The sequence below is a fragment of the Myotis daubentonii genome, chromosome 3, assembly GCF_963259705.1.
Source record: "Myotis daubentonii chromosome 3, mMyoDau2.1, whole genome shotgun sequence".
Lineage (NCBI taxonomy): Eukaryota > Metazoa > Chordata > Mammalia > Chiroptera > Vespertilionidae > Myotis > Myotis daubentonii.
The window spans coordinates 82,697,155-82,720,812 of record NC_081842.1 but is presented as its reverse complement, the minus strand read 5'-3'; the positions used below and the strand labels follow the sequence as shown (position 1 = coordinate 82,720,812).

General features: G+C 39.0%; 1 protein-coding gene across 1 annotated transcript in view; it reads left to right on the top strand.

Moving 5' to 3' along the window:
- The window catches only part of EPHA6 (EPH receptor A6), a 968,470-nt gene that overhangs the window by 766,541 nt on the left and 178,271 nt on the right, over positions 1–23,658 (top strand). The window contains exon 12 of the mRNA XM_059688042.1: positions 14,967–15,092. Within this exon, the coding sequence (XP_059544025.1) occupies positions 14,967–15,092 (126 nt within the window). The remainder of the gene's footprint in view (positions 1–14,966; positions 15,093–23,658) is intronic.

The window sequence follows — 23,658 nt, the reverse complement described above, 5'->3', positions numbered from 1 at the left end:
TGCTAAAGAGTGATTCACATGACACGATACTTACCCACAGCCTCAGACAATAAGGCTACACAATGATCTGCTCCATTTAAGAGAACACATGCCAGTATTTATAGGATAAAAAAGAGAACTACTTTGTATGGATTTTTTTATAAGTCAGTTATAAGCAAACATGCACTATATTGTTCCCTAAACCCTGAAATTGTAAAAATTTGGTGATATATTCACCACCATATACTAAAATTATTTGGCTCCTTAAAAATGTCAATAAACAATCCTGGCCGGTGTGGCTCAGTTGGTTGGGTGTCATCCAATGCACCTAAAGGTTGCCGGTTCAATTCCCAGTCACGGCATGTGCTCGGGTTGTGAGCTCATCCCCAGTACGGGGCGTGCAAAAGGCAGAGGATCTATGTTCTGCCCTCACATCAATGTTTGCCCTTCTCTCTTCCTCTCCCTTCCACTCTCTCTAAAAATCAATAAACTATCCTTGAATATGCATACATATATATCAATAAACAAGCCTCTTTCTATTAAACATCTACACAAAATGAGTGTGTGATAGCAATAAAATTGAATGTAAGTTATCTTTCACTAGCAAATATAAATGTTCTTTTAATTTTAATGCAACTCTGTGCTTCTCATAGATATTAACTCCAGACATTTATTGGGTCCTCTTCTGAAAACTAACACCCAGAGCATAAAATACTTTTCTGTGGTGCATTCATTTGTTAAGTAATGCTCTGAAGGTGGCTGGGTGCCAAAGAGCCCACGCAGAAATAAAATGCACTCAAACTGCTTCCAAATGTTTTCCTCTCCACATATGTCATGTCAGGAGCTGCCGTTCCCCTCACACTGTCACTGTATCCAAGAAGCTATAATTATTCCCCACCACTAGCAGAACATTTCAGCAAACTACCCAAATTCACATCCAAGCCAATATTTAAAATGTAGTAAAAGCATGTATGCTAAGCCAACCAGTAATCTAACGATACAAGAGCCTGAAATTGTCTTAGAACCAGCTCTGAAGAATACATTAACAGTGTTTTCAACAGAGACCAACACCTGCTAGCTCTCTTTTTCTCTTTATAAAGTCCATGAGTTTCCTTCCACAATTTTCATGAAACAGGCGGTACTCGGGTCCTTGTTTTGAACTCAGTCTAATGGCCTGCAAACAGCCTAATGGTGAACAGTCGTGAAAATGGTGCTTGGCAGGGGCTGGAAGACCCTCAATGGAGATATTATTTCACACATTCTTGATGCCCAGTTCATGTAGCTTAAGAGCAATAAAATCAGGATTCTTTGAGTCTGTTCCCATGTTCTCCCTTATTATCAGGAATGAGTGTTCCTTCAGGTCACACCAGAAAGTTAAATTAATATAGACCTAAAAGATATCAAGCTTTAAAAAGAAAGTAAAGCTTCAATAAGAAATTAAAAGTAACAGTAAACTGGATAACGCCTGACTCTTTTCAAGCCCATTACACACTTATGATTTTACTCGAAAATAGAACCCAACACACTGTTAATAGTTTGGTTTAGGCCAGCGATTTTCAACCTTTTTCATCTCATGGCACACATAGACTAATCACCAAAATTCTGCAGCACACCAAAATATATATATTTTTGCTGACCTGACAAACCATAGGTATAATTTTGATTCATTCACACCAGACGGCTATTGTTGTGTTGGCTGTTGTTATTTTTTTATTTGACAATCGAAGGGAAAAGAGGTCAGTGCCCCTGACCAAATAGTCAGGAAATGCATGTTTTAAAATTTCTTGCCACACACTGGGTGACAGTCGCTGCTTTAGGCCATAGTTGGATTTGCTGGCTCATATCTAGGAGAGTGAGCCCACAGAGAATGGACGCTGAGTTAGTGTCTCCCCTCACAGAATGTCATCTCTGTTTCTGTGCCTCCCTTTTCTCTTGGGCTTAAATAGTTCAGATCGCTCTGCCTCAAGATCTTCTTAAATATGTAAATGTGAGGGCATGTATGCAAAACTGAAAAAAATGAAGGAGGGGATATGTATGGAGTTTCAGTGTCTGGCTGTTAGTGTCCATCTATCTGTCTGTTAAAGAGCGTGAGCTAGTAAGAGTGGCATTATATGCCACAATATTATGACTCTAATGATATTTTGACTAACTTGCTAAACCGGTTGCATGAATGTTGTTATTTCACCTTAGAAGTTGCTATCAGAACCATGAATAGCATTGTCCTGAGGAAGGAAAACATAAATGTGCTTTGCAGTTCTTTTTTAAAAGTTACCTTCGCATTTGACCCCTATACGCAACATGCCATGCCAAGTTCTATTGGAAATACGAAAATGAGAAACTCTTCAGGGAACTTACTGTAAGACATGCCGTGAACTGAATTATACTACAAGAAAAGTGTGTTATAAGTGAAGGAGGAGGAAGAGCCAAGTAAGGTGGGTAGTGACTACTTTGCCAGGCATTTTATAAACACCATCTTGAATCATTGCCTTCATAACAATCTATTTCCACGTGCCACCAAAATGGGAACTGAGGCTCAGGGCGATGAAGTGACATGCACACAGTCACTTGGAAAACGGCAGCTTAGCAATGTTTTGAAATCGGATTCCTCTGACTCCAGCACCTGTGACTTCTGATGGCAGCTCTGCTGCCCCCTGAGGAAGCACAGGGCAAGCACAATTCAGTCCGGTCTTGGCAAAATGGAAACCTCTTAGACCAGGTGGCTCTGGAGGGGGGGATTTAGAATGGGTCACACCCAGATGAGGCATTCTAACTTTTGTCTGAGAAAGAGTACCTCATTCAAATAACAATGAATATTCTATTATGTTTGAAGTAAAAGTAGAAAATTTTGAAATCATTCTTATATTTTGGGTTTGTGCTTAACAGTAGGGACATTTTGGGAAAAAAAAACAAACATTTTTTTTTGTTGTTAATCCCCACCTGAGGATATTTTTTCCATTGATTTTCAGAGAAAGTGGAAGGGAGGGAGAGAGGAAGAGAGAGAGTGAGACATCAATGTGAGAGAGATGCATCGATTGGTTGCCTCCCATACTCACCCCTACAGGGGCTAAGGATCAAACCTCAACCCAGGTACCGGCCCTTGACCTGGAATCAAACCCAAGACCCTTCCGTGTGTGGGCCAGTGCTCTATCCACTGAGCAACACTAGCTCTATCCACTGAGGAGTGACGTGATCTGAACAGAAAGGATTCATAATTTGTGCTCCCAAATTATTTTCAAGACCAATCACATTTCAAAATGGTAGTCACTAAACTAAATTATCCTGCCATCTAATCTACATCATATAGATGCCAAGTGAGTACCTTTTTCTGACCTTAAAAGAGCTAACAGAACTTGGAAAGCAGTTTAAATATCTTAGCTTTAAATGAGAAATGCTTGGTAGGCATTAACACATTTGTTTGTAGATAGCACTGCCAAGGCTGTTCTCGATATCCGGAAATGAAACTAAATCCAGAACACTCTCTTTCATAATTTGTATATGAGACAGCAACAATGTGATGTACCTGACAGCAGGAGTCGTGCTAACAACACATGTCCGAACTGGTCCATGGGCAGCCTTGGAAAATTACAAAGAATCAGACAGACTGCCTCGCGACCTCTTTATCAAGTGAGCTGAAGGAACAATCCTCCCTTTAATAATGTGACAGATAAACCCATAGTTCATAAATATTAACTACATAGCACACTTTGTGATGCTGAACAGATCGAGCTCACAAGCACATTGATAAATGCTGCTTAACAGCTCCTTAGCTGACTCCTTGGCACCTGAGGTGTAAAAGCATTTTTTACGGAGCATAGAGCTTAAGTCTGACCTCAGAAAGTAAGGGCTGGGTAGGAATCCACTGACCAACGTCCTGTGTGGCGGCTTAGTTGGGAAAACATGCTTTTCAAGTTTAGTTCACCCCTTCACCACTTCTTTGGTAAAAGAACTCTAGAAATTCAGAGATTTTAGAATTTTTGTCTGTTCCTGTTTACTAAGTTGGCTCTTTATAAGCATTTAAAGTGGAAAGTCATAAATTGAACGGTAGTTATTATACACAGTTTTGAGGATAGAGTATATTATTAGAGTATACGTGGTTTTAAAAGTTCTAACATTGAGAAAACTCAGTCTAAAGTCAAACTGCCTCTGAACTATTCATATGAAGGTCATTTTAATTCAACTCAATAAATATTGCATTGAGCTCTGGGATGGCTGAATAGAGGAGAACAAGATGTGTATCGCTCATCTCTGTTCTTACTTAGACCACAACCTAGTGCAGAAGACACACATGTAAGCCCTAAGTCACCAGCTGGCAGCCCGCAGGCTGAGTGGAGAAGACACACATGTAAGCCCTAAGTCACCAGCTGGCAGCCCACAGGCTGAGTGGAGAAGACACACATGTAAGCCCTAAGTCACCAGCTGGCAGCCCGCAGGCTGAGTGGAGAAGACACACATGTAAGCCCTAAGTCACCAGCTGGCAGCCCACAGGCTGAGTGGAGAAGACACACATGTAAGCCCTAAGTCACCAGCTGGCAGCCCGCAGGCTGAGTGGAGAAGACACACATGTAAGCCCTAAGTCACCAGCTGGCAGCCCACAGGCTGAGTGGAGAAGACACACATGTAAGCCCTAAGTCACCAGCTGGCAGCCCGCAGGCTGAGTGGAGAAGACACACATGTAAGCCCTAAGTCACCAGCTGGCAGCCCGCAGGCTGAGTGGAGAAGACACACATGTAAGCCCTAAGTCACCAGCTGGCAGCCCGCAGGCTGAAGTCCACTAAGAGATGTTTTATTTTACTTCTTTTAAATTTATTTTAAAACATTTGAATTCATTGTCCTTAGCCAGAATGTTTACCCTTCAGTTTGACCTAATGCCTTTGTCACCAACCTGATATACATATTTATTGCACCTGATGGGCCCCTAAGGGTTTTTGAGTTTGGTATCACAAAGTTATAAACAAATAAGCACTATACCTATGATAGTGTTCTACCTTTATTATAGCAGCTAAAATCATACGGGCACACAGAGGAGGACATATTGAATCCTCTCAGGTGTGTTGGGCAAGTTTAGACAGAGGCCAGAAACCAAAAGGGCCATCCAGGCAGGAGAAGTATTGTGGAGGCTTGGAGACATGAGATGGTCGGTCAACTTTAGGAAATTAAGATGCGGAAGAAGAAGAAATATTTATTCCTCATTTATTGAACACTACTGTCAGCCACTAACAGACACTCCCTATATGGTCCACAATAATATGTGATATGAATATTATTAGCTCTATGTTTCAAATGAAAAAACTGAGTATCAAAATAGGTAAATAACTAGTGAATGGTAGAGTCAGAATTCAAAGTTTTGCCTGGCCTCAAGCCTCGGCATTTTTACTAGTAAACCTGATGGGAGTATTCGCAAATTGCCAATTTATTTAGAACACTTTTTTTGGTAATGAAGATTCCAAGTCCCATTGAATCTAAAGATAGGTAAGACCACTGTGTATAACCCACATTTGGGGAAAATAGAGGTTCAATTCAAAGTAGCCAATGAAATAAAAATCATATTAAAAACTTCTAGAACTTAAAGGAAATTTAGGAGAGTTCTACTCCACGTTCATCATTTTACAGGTGAGAAAACTCAGCTATTTAAAATGTTTGCTTTTCAAATGCCAAAGAACCTCTACTATATATAAATTAAAATATATTATTGAATAAATGTTTTATTCTTTTTGTGTGTTGTTGTTAATCCTCACCTGAGGATATTTTTTCCATTGATTTTTATTTTATTTTATAGAGAGTGGAAGGGAGGGGGAGAGAGAGAAAGAGAGAGACATCTATGTGAGAGAGACACATTGATTGGTTGCCTCCCACACATGCCCCAACCAGGGCTGGGGATCAAACCTGCAACCCAAGTACAGCTTTTGACCAGGAAGCAAACTTGAGATTCTCCAGTGCACCGGCTGATACTCTAACAACTGAGGACAAATGTTTTATTAAAATTCAGTCTCAAAAGATTTTAATTCTCTTTGTTAATGCTCTAGTTTTAAAAATAATTTATAGCAATCACAATGCAATTATGCAATTTGTGAGAAAACAAACTAACTAAATAACTCAGGGAAAGCTGAAAATTTCTTTTTAGCATTGAAGAAATAGCTCATAAGAATTTAGTCATGAAGCTGCCCGTTTCACTTCAATACTTTTATTATGACCTCCTGAACAACAACAGGATCAGAAATCTATAAAATTAATATTGCAGTGACCTGAAGAATTAAAAAAATCAAAAACAAAACAGTAATGGTTCCATGAACTTTAATTGTATTTGGTGCTGAAGAATATGCCTTGCGATTAGCTGTGCAGGTAGCTACAAAGGGAAATACTAACTTAATTGTAGGCATATTTTGATTTATAAGAATTTAGGAAATGAATAAAATTCTGTAATTGCATTTTGGCTTAGCTCAGTTAGAATCATTTCCTGAAAATAAGTATCACATTAAAAAATGTTTTACTTCCTATTTTTGTACTAGAAATGTGGATCATGGTACTAAGTAAAAACAAAAATAGGTGTCTCAATAAATATTTGCTGAGTAAATGAATAAATCAATGGATGGATAAAAGGATAAATGAATTACTCATGAGTACAATAGTTCAGATTCTAAGCCTAATAGAAAATTAGCTGCCTTCTAATCATTAGAAAGGCTATGGTCTGGGAAACATTTGAACAGGCAGAGTATTTCCTTAGATTCTAGCAAGATAGTTGTTTAAGGAACAATTTGTCACTTTCACTCAATCATGTATTTAGTCACTTAGTCAACTTGCATTTACTGAAACCCTTCTCTGCACACCTTCTGACCAAGTTAGAAGAGACCGTTAGGCTTCCAGCTGGCCCACCTCATATATCACAATGAGCAGGAATATTTTCTCTACCAAACTACACAGAGCAGCTAAGTTTTCCTAGACTACATGTTATTATGTAACAAGACCCAAAATGGAGGTCTCCATGGAGTAAAAGATGCACCTTCCCAATGCCTTACATAAAAATGGCTTTTCTTTTTTATATAAATCTTTATTGCTGAAAGTATTACATATGTCCCTTTTCCCCCCATTGCCCTCTCCAACCCTCCCCCCCAGGCCCTCACCACCCCATTGTCTGTGTCCATGGGTTATTCATCTATGCATACAAGTTCATTGGTTGATCTCTTCCCACACACCCTCCACTGTCTTCTCTTTGAGGTTCAATAGTCTGTTCATGCTTCTTTGACTCTAGGTCTATTTTTGATAATCAGTTCCTTAGATTCCACATATGCATGAGATCATGTGATACTTATCTTTCTCTGACTGGCTTAATTCACTCCGTATAATATTCTCTAGTTCCATCCATGCTGTTGCAAATGGTAAGAGTTCTTTCTTTTTTTATTGCTGCATAGTATTCCATTATGTAAATACTAGAAGCCCGGTGCACAAAAATTTGTGCACTTGTGGGAGTCCCTCAGCCTGGCCTATGCCCTCTCGCAGTCTGGGCACATCCCCATCCTCAGGGGATGTCCACTTGCTGGCTTAGGCCCGTTCCCTGGGGATCAGGCCTAAGCTGGCAGTCAGATATCCCTCTGGCAGCCTGGGAGCCCTTGGAGGATGTCCACTTGCCAGCAGGGAGCAGGCCTAAGCTGCAGTCTGACATCCTTAGCACTGCACTGGCAGCTGGCAGCCTGGCTTGTGGCTGAGCAGATCTCCCCCTGTGGGAGTGCACTGACCACCAGGAGGCAGCTCCTGCATTGAGCATCTGCCTCTGGTGGTCAGTGTGTGTTATAGTGACCAGTCATTCCCAGTGGTTCTGCTGTTAGGGTCAATTTGCATATTACCCTTCTATTATATAGGATAGAGGTCTGGTGCACAGGTAGGGGCCAGCTGGTTTGCCCTGAAGGGTGTCCTGGATCAGGGTGGGGGTCCCACTGGGGTGCCTGGCCAGCCTGGATGAGAGGCTGAGGGCCGTTTTCAGGCTGTTCACACCCCCTTCAGGGTGGGGGTCCCCACCGGGGTGCCTGGCCAGCCTGGGTGAGGGGCTGATGGCTGTTTGCAGGCTGGCCAAGCTCCCAAGCAGGGACCCTCACCACATGGGGGTGTGGCCAGCCAGGGTGAGGGGCTGAGGACTGTTTGCAGTCTGGTCACAGCCCCTTCAGGGTGGGGGGTCCCGCTGGGGTGCCTGGCCAGCCTGGGTGAGGGACTAAGGGCCGTTTTCAGGCTGGCCATACCCCCTTCAGGGTGGGGGTCACCACTGGGGTGCCTGGCCAGTCAGGGTGAGGGGTTGATGGCTGTTTGCAGGATGGTCAAGCCCCCCAGTGGGGACCCTTACCCCATTGGGGTGTGGCCAGCCTGGGTGAGGAGCTGAGGGCTGTTTTCAGGCTGGCCACACCCCCTTCACGGTGGGGGTCTCTACTGGGGTGCCTGGCCAGCCTGTGTGAGGGGCTGAGGGCTATTTCCAGGCTGGTCAAGCCCCCCAGTGGGGACCCTCACCCCATGGGGGTGTGGCCAGCCTGGGTGAGGGGCTGAAGCCTGTTTGCAGGCTGGCCACGCTCCCCGGCGACCCAAGCTCCCAGGCTCTCTTTTTTTTCTTTCTTTTTTCTGGGATTTATTTATGTTCTATAATTGAAACTTTGTAGCCTTGAGCAGAGCCCAGGTCTGGCCAGGGCAGGTGAGAAGCTTGGTTTCTACCATTGCCAGGGGCAACCCAAGCCTCCTGTTCACTCCAGCTCCATGGCTGCCGCCATCTTAGTTGGGTTAATTTGCATACTCACTTCTGATTGGCTGGTGGGCGTGGCTTGAGTGTAGCAGAGGGATGGTTAATTTGCATGTTTCTCTTTTATTATATAGGATACCATAGTTTTTTATCCACTTATCTGCTGATGGGCACGTAGGCTGTTTCCAAATCTTAGCTATTGTAAATTGTGCTGCTATCAACATAGAGGTGCATGTATCCTTTCTGATGAGTGTTTCAGGTTTCTTGGGATATATTCCTAGAAGTGGGATGACTGGGTCAAATGGGAGTTCCATTTTTAGTTTTTTGAGGAAATTCCATACTGTTTCCATAGTGGCTGCACCAGTCTGCATTCCCACCTGCAGTGTACTAGGGTTCCCTTTTCTCCACAACCTCACCAACAGTGTTGATGATAGCCATTCTGGCAGGTGTGAGGTGATCTCCATGGTCATTTTGATTTGCATCTCTCCGATGATTAATGACTGAGCATTTTTTCATATGTCTTTTGGCCATCTGTATGTCCACTTTGGAGAGGTGTCTATTTAGGTCCTTTATCCATTTTGAGTTTATTCTTGTGTAGGGTGTAAGTCAGTGATCTAGTTTCATTTTTTTGCATGTACCTGTCCAATTTTCCCAACACCATTTATTGAAGAGACTGTCTCTGCTCCAATGTATGTTGTTGCCTCCTTTGTCAAATATTAAATGAGCATAAAGCCTTGGCTCAATTTCTGGGTTCTCTATTTTGTTCCATTGATCTATATGCTTGTTCTTATGCCAGTACCGACTTGGAGCCAAGGAGAGGAAATTAGATATATTAATAAGCCTACAGAGACTACAATAATAATAACATGTCAATAAAGTAGATAAAGAAGATCCATTTTAGAAGGGGTGAAAAGAAAGGAAAGAGAAAAACTAAAATGGGGACAGGAGAAGAGAGAACAGGATGAAAGAGGGAGAAGTGAGGAAGAAAAGGGTGGAAAAAAATTTAAAAAATAAGATTGCCCTAACCGGTTTGGCTCAGTGGATAGAGCGTCAGCTTGCAGACTGAAGGGTCCCAGGTTCGATTTTGGTCAAGGGCATGTACCTTGGTTGCGGGCACATTCCCAGTAGCAGGTGTGCAAGAGGCAGCTGATAAATGTTTCTCTCTCACCGATGTTTCTAACTCTCTATCCCTCTCCCTTCCTCTCTGTAAAAAATCAATAAAATATATTTTAAAAATAAGAAGATAAAATTAAATTTAAAAAATAGAATGAAGAAAAATAATACAAATAAATAAAATAAAAACAAAGAAAAAATCCTTTTTTAAAAAAATAAAGATAAAAAATTAAAAAGTGAAGTGCTGTTTACTTGAGCCAAGTTTTAATGCCCCATCGGGGCTGGTTTAAGACCCCACTCTTCTGTTCTGTCTGCCACTTCTCAGTTTCCTGTTAGGTAGTCAGCACCTTGTTGAAGTTCCATGGGATTCACTCTTCCTCTGTTTTTGTCTATCTCCACGGCCTTGGCTGCAAGTAGGCAGGACCAATCTCCCCACTTTGCCTGTCTGCCTGCTATCAATCTTAATCACTCAAGTGTCTGTTTCTGACAGGGCTATAGGTGGGAGTGGTGCCGTATTGCTTTCCAGGACTGAATGGCCCCTCTTCAACCCAGTCTCTCAGGGCTCTTAGGGGCTATTCAGAGTCTTTGTGTCCTTTATACAGCTCAAGTGGTAGGCTGGGTGTAGCTATATTAGCTGTCTTGAGGCTGCTGGGAGGGACTGACTCTTTAGGAGAAAAATGGCTGTTTAGGTTTGGAGGGTCCGGAATGTCTTAGTGCTGGATTCCTAGTCACCTCTCCCCATCCCGCTCTCCTCCACAGCCTCTCCCCAGACTCCACAAATCCGCACCTACACCTGTACTACAGCCTCGGTGAGTGTTTGTATTTGAAAGTTCCAATGAACTGGGTTTATCGAATAAAAGCAATGACAAAACAGAGGCAAAACCACCATGAAATTGTGAGTTTCTCTCCCCCCCGCCCCCCCAACTCCCCGGCACCGCATGGCTCAGGCATCTCTTCAGGCTGCCTTTCTGGGTGCAGCCTCTTGCAGCTGTGGACTTAGGTCTAGATTCCCCAAACACCAGCAGCTCCGTGGACTTCCTTTCCACTGTCAGATGTTACACCTATCCTTGAGGGACGCAGACTTGGTGCCCTGCAGCTTCCTTCTTACCCTCTCAGCCTGGTGGTCGCATGTCTCTCTCCTGCCCAGAGCCCCAATCCTACCGCTCTCCAGGAGTCCTCTGCCCTTCCCGGCTGTGAACTGTCTCACCAGCTGTGTCTACTTCGCCAATTCCAGGTGGATGTTATTCGATTTAGTTGCTCCTTCTATCTGCTCTGGGACAAGGTGCAGGACACACATCTGCCTATTCTACCACCATTTTCCTCTCTCCCAAGATCCTTTACTCTTGTACAATGTTTCCCAGGAGATGCTACTAACATTTTGAGGGAGAATTTTCCTTGTGCAGATAGCATACCACTTTTTGCAATACTTTTAGTATCCATCCTGACCCTTACCCACCAAACAGCAGTAATGTATTTCCCCACTCACAATTTGCAATGTTCCCTAAGGGCATTGAGAACCACTGAGCTAATGAAAGACAGATAAATCACTGGCCCATGCAGCCAGTGACTTACATCAAATTACCTTGCACCACTAGTTAATAGTGTCTATTATTCATCTGATATCTGTAACTGTTTTAAATGTGATGAGAGTGGGATTGCCATATTTAGCAAATAAAAACTCAGATTGCCCAGTTATCTGGACACTCTATATTAGAAATAATGCAATGTTACATTCCATTCTCTCTTTACCCCACTGACTCAGGATCACCAGCAAACTGGAAACTCAAGTATTTGGGATTTAGAAAAATGTGTTAATTGACACTTGGCTAAAGGAATATTCTCATCACATAAAAATCTAATTTGTAATAACAAATAATTAGTCTATTGAATGTAACTAAAAACAAAATACTAGTGAACATTTATATTTCTCTTGCTATAGATATTAGACACTAGAGGCCTGGTGCACAAAATTTCTGGAGTGGGGGCCTCAGCCCATCCTGTGCCCTCTCACAGTCCAGGACCCCTTGCTCCTTACCGCCCACCTGCAGCGGAGGCAGGAGAGGATCCTGCCACCACCACTGCACTCGCCAGCCATAAGCCCAGCTTCTGGCTGAGCAGCACTCCCCCTGTAGGAGCACACTGACCACCAGGGGGCAGCTCCTGCATTGAGCATCTGCCCCCTGGTGAGAGTAAATGTCATAGCGACTAGTCATTCCACGGTTTGATCGATTTGCGTATTAGAGTTTTATTATGTAGGATTGTATATTCTTCAGCTATAATATACTTACTTACTTTAAAAAAAGCAAAGATAGTCAGCAATTTAAGCAATCGGGCAAGCCAGACTCAAATAATTTCATATCAAATCTGAAAGGTTCATGAACTTCATTTCTTGTGGAATAAGAGATAAGGGAATTATAACAAAGAATAATTTCAGTTTTCCTGATTGAATTGTGAAAACTTAGAGCTTTAGAATTTTCATACAATCTCTGTTGGCATGACTGACCTTAAGGAGGAAAATGATAAGGTATTATTATCACATAATATGATATCTCAACTGAAAATATACTCATGTACACCAGTTTTTCTGTTTGTTTGTTTCAGATTTTTTTAAAAAGTGATAATTCCTGAAGGAAGATATGCCACGATGAATGAAATTCCTTTTAACCCATAGTAAAGAAACATGGAAAAGCCATTATGATTGATGCAGCAAGTTTAGGAGAATGAAAGTTGCTATTAAATATGACAGGCTGTCACAGCCAAAAAAAATAATAATAATAATAATTGATGTAAACATAGCAATAAATTTATATTTGTATTTAGTTTCTTTCAAAGAGTTAAAATAATGGAAATATTTTCTAAGTCAATAGTTTGGAATAATGCTGGCAAAAATAGCAAAAACTCAGATTAAAAATCTCTAAATGTGAAGCATATTAACATTATTTAGAGTCACTGCTCCACATGCTTTTGTTTTTCTTCAAATTTCCTTTAAGATAATTACATTTGTATCCCTTTTGGTTTCCTGTGCATGATTATGTTATTCTTTTTCTTTGTGATTTAGTATTTTTATCCAGGCTTCCTATTATTGGCTTCAATAAATCCATAATCAGCTAAAATTGGATATTTTTGCTTTTCACAGCACATAATAAAATCTGAATTTCCTGTAATTATTTTCCCTGTTGTAAAATCACCATTTCTTTTGTTACTTTAAATAAGAATGCTGTATAAATACATGCTATGATTGTCTCCACCTGGTACTCAGTGAAGCGCCCTCATTAGGAATGTTTTCTCAGAAAGTGATGAAGCGTTGCCCATGGACACATACTAACTTTGTGCTCAGTGATTAAATATCCCATCAGTAACAACGGAGAAATTAGTTTCACTGTTGGTGGAAAGTTACCCCAGAGCAATTTCTGGCCTACCTCTTGCCTCTTTTGCCACACCTCCTAACGTTTAAGGGACTTCAGCCCTGCTGGACAATTTTACTAAAGCCCCATGAAATCAGCAACAAAGCCAGTTTACGCAGAGTACATGATTTTCTTTCAATGGTTTCTTTAATCTAGTGTACAATGCATAAGACTCCCCCATTAAAACATTCTTTGTAACTTTGATCTTTCCTAAAAAGATCTCTAAAGATCTAAGAAATGCTGGCCTTTCATAACAAGTGTCTCCATAGAAGCAAGATACATAGTGTATGGTATACCAGATCTCTATAATCCTGGTCAAAATTCAAAGCCTCAAATTTTAATTTATTTTAGGAGCAAAATTTGTATCAAGAAACAGAGCGAAGTCTCTTCAAAAATAAAGAACTCGCCCTAGCTGGTTTGGCTCAGTGGAAAGAGCATCAGCCTGTGGACTGAAGGGTCCCAGGTTTGATTCTGGTCAAGGGCACATGGCTGGTTTGCGGGCTTGATCCCCAGTAGGGGGCGTGCAGGCGGCAACCGATCAATGATTCTCTCTTATCATTGATGTTTCTCTCTCCCTCTCCCTTCCTCTCTGAAATCAATAAAAATATATTTAGAAAAAAAATAAAAATAAAGAATTTGCTAAATCTGAGCGTAGGAGGAGAGATCTTAGGTCTCTGCATAAGAAAACTGCTGGGCCCAAATGAAATGCATTTCTTACAACAATCAGCATAGCTTGCTTTTAGGGTATTATTTTGATTTAAACTTAGATATACCATATCTTCCCCGTGCTGCCCATGCACTGGTAATGCATATATATTAAATTTACTTCTGAATGATTTTCGTGGTGTTAAGGTCATTGAAACACCACAATAATAATCCTACTACAATTCCCAAGTGCAAGGTTTCTAATTCATATTCAGACGTGAGAAATCTCCCAAATAGGAAGTGGCTCCTTATTTGTTTTTTATCTATAGTGGGAAATTCGTGTCCTGGGAGTCTGTGAGCTACCTGATATCACTTTCCCTTTAAAGTCGGCCTCCGTTGGCTGGTCTGTAAAATGAGAATTTTTTGACTGGATGATTTCTAAAGTCCTTCCTTGCTCTGACATTCCTTGATTCCTCGATTCATTATATAATTTTATGGGTAAATTTCCAAGTAACTTACTTTATTTTTGCTTCACAATTGCCTTCTTAAAAATGGAAAAGCACATGGTTCTACCTTTGCAAACTCTCATGTCTTCTCCCAAATAGAAAAGTGTAACAAATTAAGAATGGTGTATGTTGGTTTTCTTCCCACTCTTGGAAAAACATGTGTAATTATTGCAACTACAAGAGTTTTTCTTATTTGAAGCACTGATACAACACATCGAAATTAAAGCACTGTCCCTTCTAGTGGGCACAGATCTCAGACACTGTTGTGGCTATTCCCGCATATCTGTAATCTGAATTCTGCAGGCAGACAACATCAATAATGTGCATTTTTATCCCCTTGGTCAAATGTAGGTTTAGAAATTTTATGTTAGCATTTGGATGCTTCTAAAGCTCTTTAATTGTAACTAGTTAAAATAGTTTTCTTTTTAAAATACTAGGTTGATTTTAAAAATTTATGAGTAAAAACGCATTTCCTTTCTTTTAATTTCATAGCTTCCCTGTAAGCTTTGATGCACTTGTTGACTATAGGTTTTATTCCAGTTAAATGATCAATAGCTTTTCTAAGAAGAAGGTTTTGATTAATGTCAATTTTTTATCTCTTAAAAGGATCCTTCCCGGCCATTGGCATGGAGACGTTCTGCCCCAGCTTCCTGAGGGCAGGGTTTTTAAGCAGCATCCAGGCTCCGAATCCAGTGGCAGGGGGCGGGTCGCTGCCCCCCAGGATTCCTGCTGGTATGTATTCCAGGTGAAATTTTCTGCCATCATATACAGCAGTAGGACTGTGCTCACAGTTGATAGATCCACAATAAAAAATAAATAAATATTTCTAAAGTACATTGTTGAGAGGAATGCGAGTGACTTTGTTTAAATGCAGGAATCACATTTATGATAACCAATGCTGTGAAAATGGTAAGAAGTGGAAGGAGATCTGTAACCTGAGCACCTCATTAGCACAGTGCTAACATTTTAAAATGCAATTTTAAAGTTTAGCAAATCAGTTTGTGGGTTATCCATGGTACTTTTATAATCACAAATTGTGTGTTCTCTATCATTTTGTAAAATACCCAGCTGCCTTCCTCCCTTGTACCTGAAGAATGCAAACCTACTTTATATTTTATATGTGTCTTAACAAAATAGCATTAGGATATTGATTCTTGGAGTTTTTAAATCATAATTCTTGTCTTTTTATCATAATTAATAATTATGCTACAAATTATGGTGATGACACCAATGCATTCAGGAGAGCTGGCCCGGCCAGCGATATACTGGGAAATCCAATAGAAACAAAATTCCAACATGCGCATTTTTTAGCAAAATTGTACCAACGAAGTCCAAGATTATTGCATTGACATTTTCCTTTTGCCTTTTATTTACACTTGCCTACTTAATTAAAACATACAAAGAGTTACAAACTATAAATAAGCTTTGATGTCGTTTGGTTTTATCATTGGATAATTACTGACATGGTTGGAGACTTGGTGACCATCAATGCTACACTGATAGAGTAAAAACCAAAAAAATTATGTGAATTATGTAAAATTTAGCAATTTTAATTCTCATGAGTGTTTGCCACCTTTTTCTCTCCCTAGAAACAAAAAGGATATCAATTGTACATTTTTTGTCGTTGTTGTAAATATAAAAATGTAACTTTCATAAATAATATTAATATCTTATTGATTGGAATGAGATGAATGGATCATCTGTATTTTAATGTCTTAATTCTTAACTCTTAATAACAAATCTTGGTAGATTTAGGTATATGTGGTTGAAATGACATAACAAAGTTTGGTAGTGCCTTGAATTATTCAATATCACTGATAAAAAATAATAATAATAACCCTTGTTTAGCCATTGAGAAGAATATAAGCAAGATGAGGTTTCTGTAACACATACACAGAAACAACTTTCTAGAGAGAGATCTAAGAGAACACTGTAGCATTCTATTCTTCTAGGCTTTAAGCCAAATTTGCCTCTAGCTCTCATAGGAGAGAAAACTCAGTTCAATTTTCATGACTTGACTTAAATATAAATCAGGTGTAACAAAATTGCTTCATAAAAGGTTTATAGATCTAAACTTGTTCCTGTTCCCTCAATCTGAAATTAACTCAACTCACTTCTCCTAGCTTATGTAACTCTGATAAGGGATCCGTGTATACTTTCCCACTTTCAGTAATGACTGCTGTGATTTCCAAGGTAATCTTTATCCTCTTCCATTTAACTATAGCTTATTTCCCAAGAATTTTCTTTATAATTTTGTGTAAAGAGGAATGAAGCCATAATCATGGGTTTTTATTGTTTCATATTAAAAAGAAAAAAAAGCTGAAGTATTTCTTTGCCACAGGGTAGCTGAACCGATGGCCCTTGAAGTCAGTTTGAGGGCAGGAAGGAGTTCCTCCCTTGACCTATACCATGGCACTGTAAACAGTTGGCCAAAGGTTGATGTCCTCTGGGCAGTAATTAATTTGCTTTCCACCAGTTGAGTATTTGTCACAGTACTTCGAAGGTCCCTGAAGACATTTGCTGTGTCCTTCAAAGAATCACAAAACCTGTCCTAGTGATGATGCTAATTTAGTTCTCATTACTTATGTTAATCAAATTTAAATGAGATCCATGTCTTATATAAACTCGTTTCTTTGTATTCATGTCACACTGTGCTATCAAGGAGTGATATTTTACAGCACCTCACATATTTTTACATTAACTACAATAATAGAATTATTGAATCATGGGACCAGAAAGCAAACACACCTAAAATTAGTATTTAGGTAACAGTTGTCAGTTATTTATATTGTTTATATTTGGTCCTCTTTATCCAAGAGTTTTGCATCCATGGACTCAACAAACCACAGTTGGAAAATATTTGAGGGAAAAAAATCCCAGAAAGTTTCAAAAAGCAAAACTTGCCACATACCAAGCATTATACTGAATTCATGCAAATGAAATTATGAGTACGCATACCCTACTGTAACCTATATACTATCTAGGTTATATGCAAATGCAGCCCATTTTATATAAAGGACTTCAGCGTCCTTGGATTTTGGTATCCTGTTTGAGGGGAAGGAGCTAGAATTCACCCAGTGTGGATACCGAGGGACTAGAAAGATCTGGTAAAGGCTTATTATTCTTAGTTTCAAATCAAGAAAAACACCAGGACATAATTGGCTGACAGTTGAATAGCAAGCATATTCATATATTTAATGCACTTTCTTTCATAATGAAGTAAGAAAATCACAGGAAAGAAGAGGGGAGAGCAAAGTTGGGAAGAGAGGGGAGAAGAGAAGGAGATGGGGAAAGAAAGGAGAAATTAGAATGGTATAACTGGAATTACGTTTTTTTAATATCAAAGTCTTTCCTACTGTATTCCTCCCTATTAAAATCAAATTCTACTCCTTGAAAAGAATGAATGTGCCTATTCTAAATATATTATCAGGCATATACACTAAAATGATAATAAGCTTGCTCTCTTTGCTATATCTAGTTTTTTTTTATTTTATTCTATAACCTAACAGTTCTTAGAAGTGGGATAGAACATTTTAATATACCATGGACTATCATTCTACACAGGATCTTAGACTAGTAGCTCACCTTCAGACTCTGCCTCTACCATAATCTTTTATATTATAGAGGGTTTCACATGCTTAACATACATAAATGAAAGCAGAATAATAAAATCATTGAGAAATAAAATTATGCAATGAGACTAATGGAGTAATAATAAAAATTTCATTGATTCGGTTTTCTCTGTCACTTCACAATAAGTATCTGACATCATATGATATCTTAAATTTACATAAACTCCAAACATTACTATGTGTCTCAAAAACTAAACTTATTTATAAAATATAAAGGGGTATTTATTATCTGACGATTACTTAGAAAATACTATCCTAGGTTGAGTACAATTTGGATCAACGAAATTCTAACTTGATTTTTTCTGTCATTTTTCTGTCACTTGTGGGAGACTGGAAAAATAATACTCTTCATTAATGAAGTAACTCATATATGTAGGTTAGATTCTAGACCAAACTGAAACATACACCTATGCTAACAAGCTTTGTCGACTCTAAGTGAAGTCTGTGAAAGAGGAAACAATGAAAACAGACAGCATGTAGGATTTAGAAATGGATAAGTTCTGAAAGAAAGAAAATCAGTGTTGAAGCTCTCCCTAAGATTTCCTTTGTGGTTAATCTTAAAAGCTCTCTAGTCATGGAAGGACTGCTCTTCAGAAGCCCCGCCTCAGTTTCCTGCCTGTGCTTTGAACACAGTGCAATATATAACGCACCTCTTTTGGCATTTCTACCTGAGCTTCTTTTTGTTGCATGACAAGTATTAAGTTCAAAGTAAAAAACAAAGATGGAATAAATAGTTGATTTCATCTTTTTCCTCCCACCCCTTATTGCTTTTGGCAAAATCATGATTCTCCCCTGCCTACACTGAACCAAATAACAGCAGAAATATGAACACATGGAATTAAAAATGAGATTTCATAATTAATAATGAAGTTTAATGTTATTTAATTCTTTACCCTTCGGAGATTTTGGATGAGCCTTAAACTCCAATAGCCAGACATTTTAATATCCTCATTACTGTCCCTTGACTATCAATGTTAGGAAATGAATTCACAACTCAGTTGTCTATACACCACTAACAGATTCATCTTGGACCATTTCTATAGCAATCAACTTACAATGCTGAGCCAATAATAAAATGTCTTCAGTGTCCACTAACAATGATTATCAATGTCTTCATTTTATAGTTCATGTGAAATCCTATCTATATGGAGTCAGAGCAAATATTGCATGCTTTATTCTAAAGGCAAGTAAAATTTTTATTCAGAAGGCAAACAGTTTAAATGTTAGAAATAAGTCAGGAATGAGAAATAGGGTTAGAGCTGCTGAGAATCTAGGATCTAGTGAACATGATATTATCAGGTTTGGATGCATATAGAGGACTGCAGAAAAGCAGTAACAGAAACATATAAGACTAGGTTGCAGACTGTGGAGGAATGTACAATGAGTTAAGGAAAACTGGCATGAACTCAATATGTCAAGGGAAATCAGTGGAAAAGTATATACCTTTTAAATACAATCAAACTGCAGTACAGAAAAATCGAAGCAAACCATTTTATTTCTTCATATGTTCAGGCATTCTAAGAAAAAGTCAGTAACTTTGTTTTAGGTTTACAATTTGACGTTTCAAAATTAATCACTTTTGGCAAGACAGTTTCTGTTGACTACAGTTCTCCTAAGGATGGTTATTCTTTTTATGTTTTTGTAAACTTATGACAACTTACCTATTTTATCTTTAACAAAGTACTGTAATAAATGTGCATAACATATAAGAAACAATGGTGTAGTTTTTTTAGTAAGAGATCTTCAGGGAGAAAAAAAATTCTTTAATTGAAAGGTGTATATTTTACACATTTCTGCAGCTGAGAATGTTGCCTACCACCCTGAATGAGGTTTCTGTGAATGAGTGCGTTTGTGTGTGCCTACTTAAACCAAAAGGAAAACTGGATTAAATTTGCAAAGTAAAATCTGAACAAATGATTCAAAATGTAAATTGTGGTAAAAAGAAAAGCCTTCATCTGGATTCCTAACTCCTGGTTCCTCTATTCCTTGTCATTTGTGTGATTTCAAGCCCCAGTAGGTCCCTCAGTACCCAATGGCCAGCTCTCCCCTAGAGAGCTCCCCTTTTGCAGTTTGTGCAGCTGCAGACTTCAGAGGGAAACCCTGAAGAACTACAATGATTAGAAAACTATACTGGGGACCTGGGGCAGGACTGGGCAGAAGACCAACATTATTCTATTCAGGACTCGGGAGAGGCTAGAGAAGAGCGTCACTGATAAAATGACGAAGAGAACACACTAGCCAACAGAAACAAAAGGAAGGTGACATGAATGAGTGTATTTGGTCATGGACTCATAAGCAATCCCTTTAAAATATGTGCAACACTGTTAGTTATAGGTTAGACAGTCGCTTAAGGACATGTTTGGGGATATATGGATAGCTTCCAAAACCAGCACAAGAGGAGCTAGTCACGTAATGTCCAGTTTTGCACTCAGTGAGTTCCAAACGCATGTAGATCACCCTTTGGCTCTTTGGCTTACTTGAGGAGAAATACACAGGTTAGAAAATAATTTAAAACTTAAGACATTGTGAAGATACCATTTGGAATAAGAAAAGTCAGGATAGGAACATCTACGAAACTGAAGGTATAATTTGAACCTTCAAATAACATTCCATTTATAAAAACTTTAGTGCAGGGTTTCATGTGTTTAAGATGATCCTGACGTTGGAACACAGGTCATGAACTCAGATTCCTTACGGATTATGCTTTCTTTATTAGCCTAAAATAACACAATCTTTCCCCAAGAAAAAGGATATGAAAATCTTAAAAGAGCCTTTGATTAATCTCCCAATATTTACTAGTTCTTTTTATTTCTCAAGTATCAGATTCTTTAAGCAGCTTTGGCCTTTGACCTTAGCTATGCCTTCTTACTAACATACATGCTTCTTTTATCTTATTATCATATGACTCCTTTCTAAATGTTTGCATAGAATTTCAGGAGGTTTCTGGAACCCTGAAATCTATAAATGAAGAATCATCTCAGGTTCTTAAAAAGTCAATGTTCTACATATAAAATTACATTTAACTGACATAGTGAGCACCATCATCTTTATGTAAGCCCGGCAGTGCATTAAAAAGAAAAACATGCAGAGCTGCAGGAGGCATTTGATAGCAAGGTCTTGAACATTTACAAAGAGAATTTTTTTCTGCCAAAAAGACATGAAAAAATCTTAAAAGAGCCTTTGAGTAACCTCCCAATTTTTCCTAGTTCTTTTTACCTCTCTATTTTCAGATTCTTTAAATAGGTTAGCCTTTGACCTTGGCTATGCTTTCTTACTAGTGCAAGTGCTTCTTTTATCTTACTATCATTTGAATAAGTTTAAATCTTAACAATCTGGATTTTATATGTATGACTGCTTGAATTCCCAGTTGATTACATATCTATCCCCTAGAGATCCTCTTGCGTTATCATTATGAATTGTGCCACCCATTTTGATCCTAGTCAAAGAAACTATTAACACTTTCAAAAATTCATTCAAGAATTTTTTCTCACAAAGAAATATTCCAAAAACCTTTACACAGCTTGCTGAATTAGCTGAGCCTCCATGTGAATCAGTGTTTAATCTTTGTGCAGGAAGGGATAGTTGTGTTGTTGTTTTGGCTTTAATTGTAAACATGACAAGAACTATCTGCTCAAATGCTTCTTCCTCTTCAGAGAACCCCAATGATTCCCTCAGGGCAGCACGCATGCCCTTGTGAGCTGCTGGGCCACTTAAGAACATAAGTAAGGTGGGGATAGACCGACCCTGTTACAAAATTGTCTCATCTCAGCGTTCATTCTTTTACCTTGTAGGACAAAGCAGAGCGGAAGTCAGCCTGTGGTACAATGTTGTCTTCTCATAGTTCTGTTCACAGAGGTCTTACAGGGGTGTACTTAGCAAAATTGGATTAAAAAATTAAAATTATACCTCTTATAAGAGTTGCAAAAAAAATAAAAATAAATAACATTTTGCATGGAAGGAAAAAAAGGAAAATGGTTAGTATTTTAATTTATATCATATATATGACTCATTTAACAAATGTTTTCTTCATAAAAGTGTCTCACCATTCATAACCTATGTAGTTAATATATATTCAATATATCCTGTTTAGAGGTTTTTATTTTTTAAATTTTCTTTTAATGAATGTTACAGAAAAACGTAAAAGCTGAATATTTGGTCATTTCTATAGCCATAGACACTTTTGAAGCCAGAAGTAGCGCAGAGCATTTGAAACACTTCTTTCTAGAAAATCTGATATATTTATTCTTTCCCCAAAGCTTCAGAACTCTTTCCTAAAACATTCAGGATGTGGTCCTCGGTCAGGTAACTCAGTTGGTTAGAGCCATGTTGTGAGACTGCAGCATTGTGGGTTCAAACCCAGTCAGGGCAGATACAAGAATAAACCAATGAATGCACAAATCAATGTTTCTCTCTCTCCCTTCCTCTCTTCTCTAAAAATCAATTTTAAAAAATATTCAGGGTACATTAATACTTTTCCCAATGTCTTTCCCAGAGGTTCTGCAGAAACATATCACATGCTACTCCTAAATGTTCTCATGTATGCCTTTTTCAATTGAAATGCGAACTGGTAAAGGAAACCTAAATCCATTATCATCATAAAGTGATGTTGGGAGATAAGGGAAGCAAAATCTAAAGTTTTTTCAGCAAATTTCCTTGGTACATATTTCCTGTTTATGTAGAATACTCTAGGGCTGTGGGGGTGGGGGGAGGAAAAGTGGGGAGGCGGCAGCCTTTAAAAGCCTAGAACTTCTGAAGGACAAAACGTATTTGGAAGCAACACAGTGCCCAGTCCGTAATGCCTTTCCAGGATGTGTTTTTTTAGATGAGGCACTGAGATTGAGGATAAAACTTTATGTTCTCCAGATTACTGATGGAGACCTATATGGGGGAATAACAAGATGGTCAAGCACTCAGACTCTGGAACCGGATCGTCTTGCTACAAGACCCAGCTCTGCCAATTACTCATTGTGTGTCTGGTCAAGTTGTTTGAACTCTCAGTACGTTGGTAATCTTATCTGTCAAACTGAACTAGGAATTATACTCACTGCAGCGGTTGGTATGAGGGCCAAATGAGTTAACACAACAGTGCACAGGACATTGAAGAACTTATTTTTAGTCAGTTATTATTGCATCTGTGATTTAAATATGGCATCTATTTTTAAATTATCTGCCCTGGCGGTGTTCACAGTGGTTAGAGCATCAGCCCAAGCACTGAGTGGTCTCAGGTTCAATTTCCAGTCAAGAGGGCACATACCTAGGTTGCAGGTTAGCTCCCTGTCCCTGGTCGGGGAAGCAACCAGTCTATGTGTCTCTCTCACTTTGATGTTTCTCTCTCTCTACCCCCCTCACCACCACTCCCACCCTCCCTTCCACTCTCTCGGGAAAAACAATGGGAAAAATATCCTTGGATGAGGATTAAAAAAAAATTATCTGCACAAAATGTTTTCACAGGAAGAAATCAAGAACAAAGACAGCATAAAATTATTTATTTGACATAAGTTTAATTTGGTTTTGAACTTATATAGTTTTTGACATTATATAGTTTTTCAAGTCATGACAATTCTCTAATGTGTTTTGTTCATTGCCACATAATGGTAATTAAACTATTAATCCTATCTAATAAAAGAGAAACATGGTAATTAGCCGTACATCCGCTACCCTTCCCA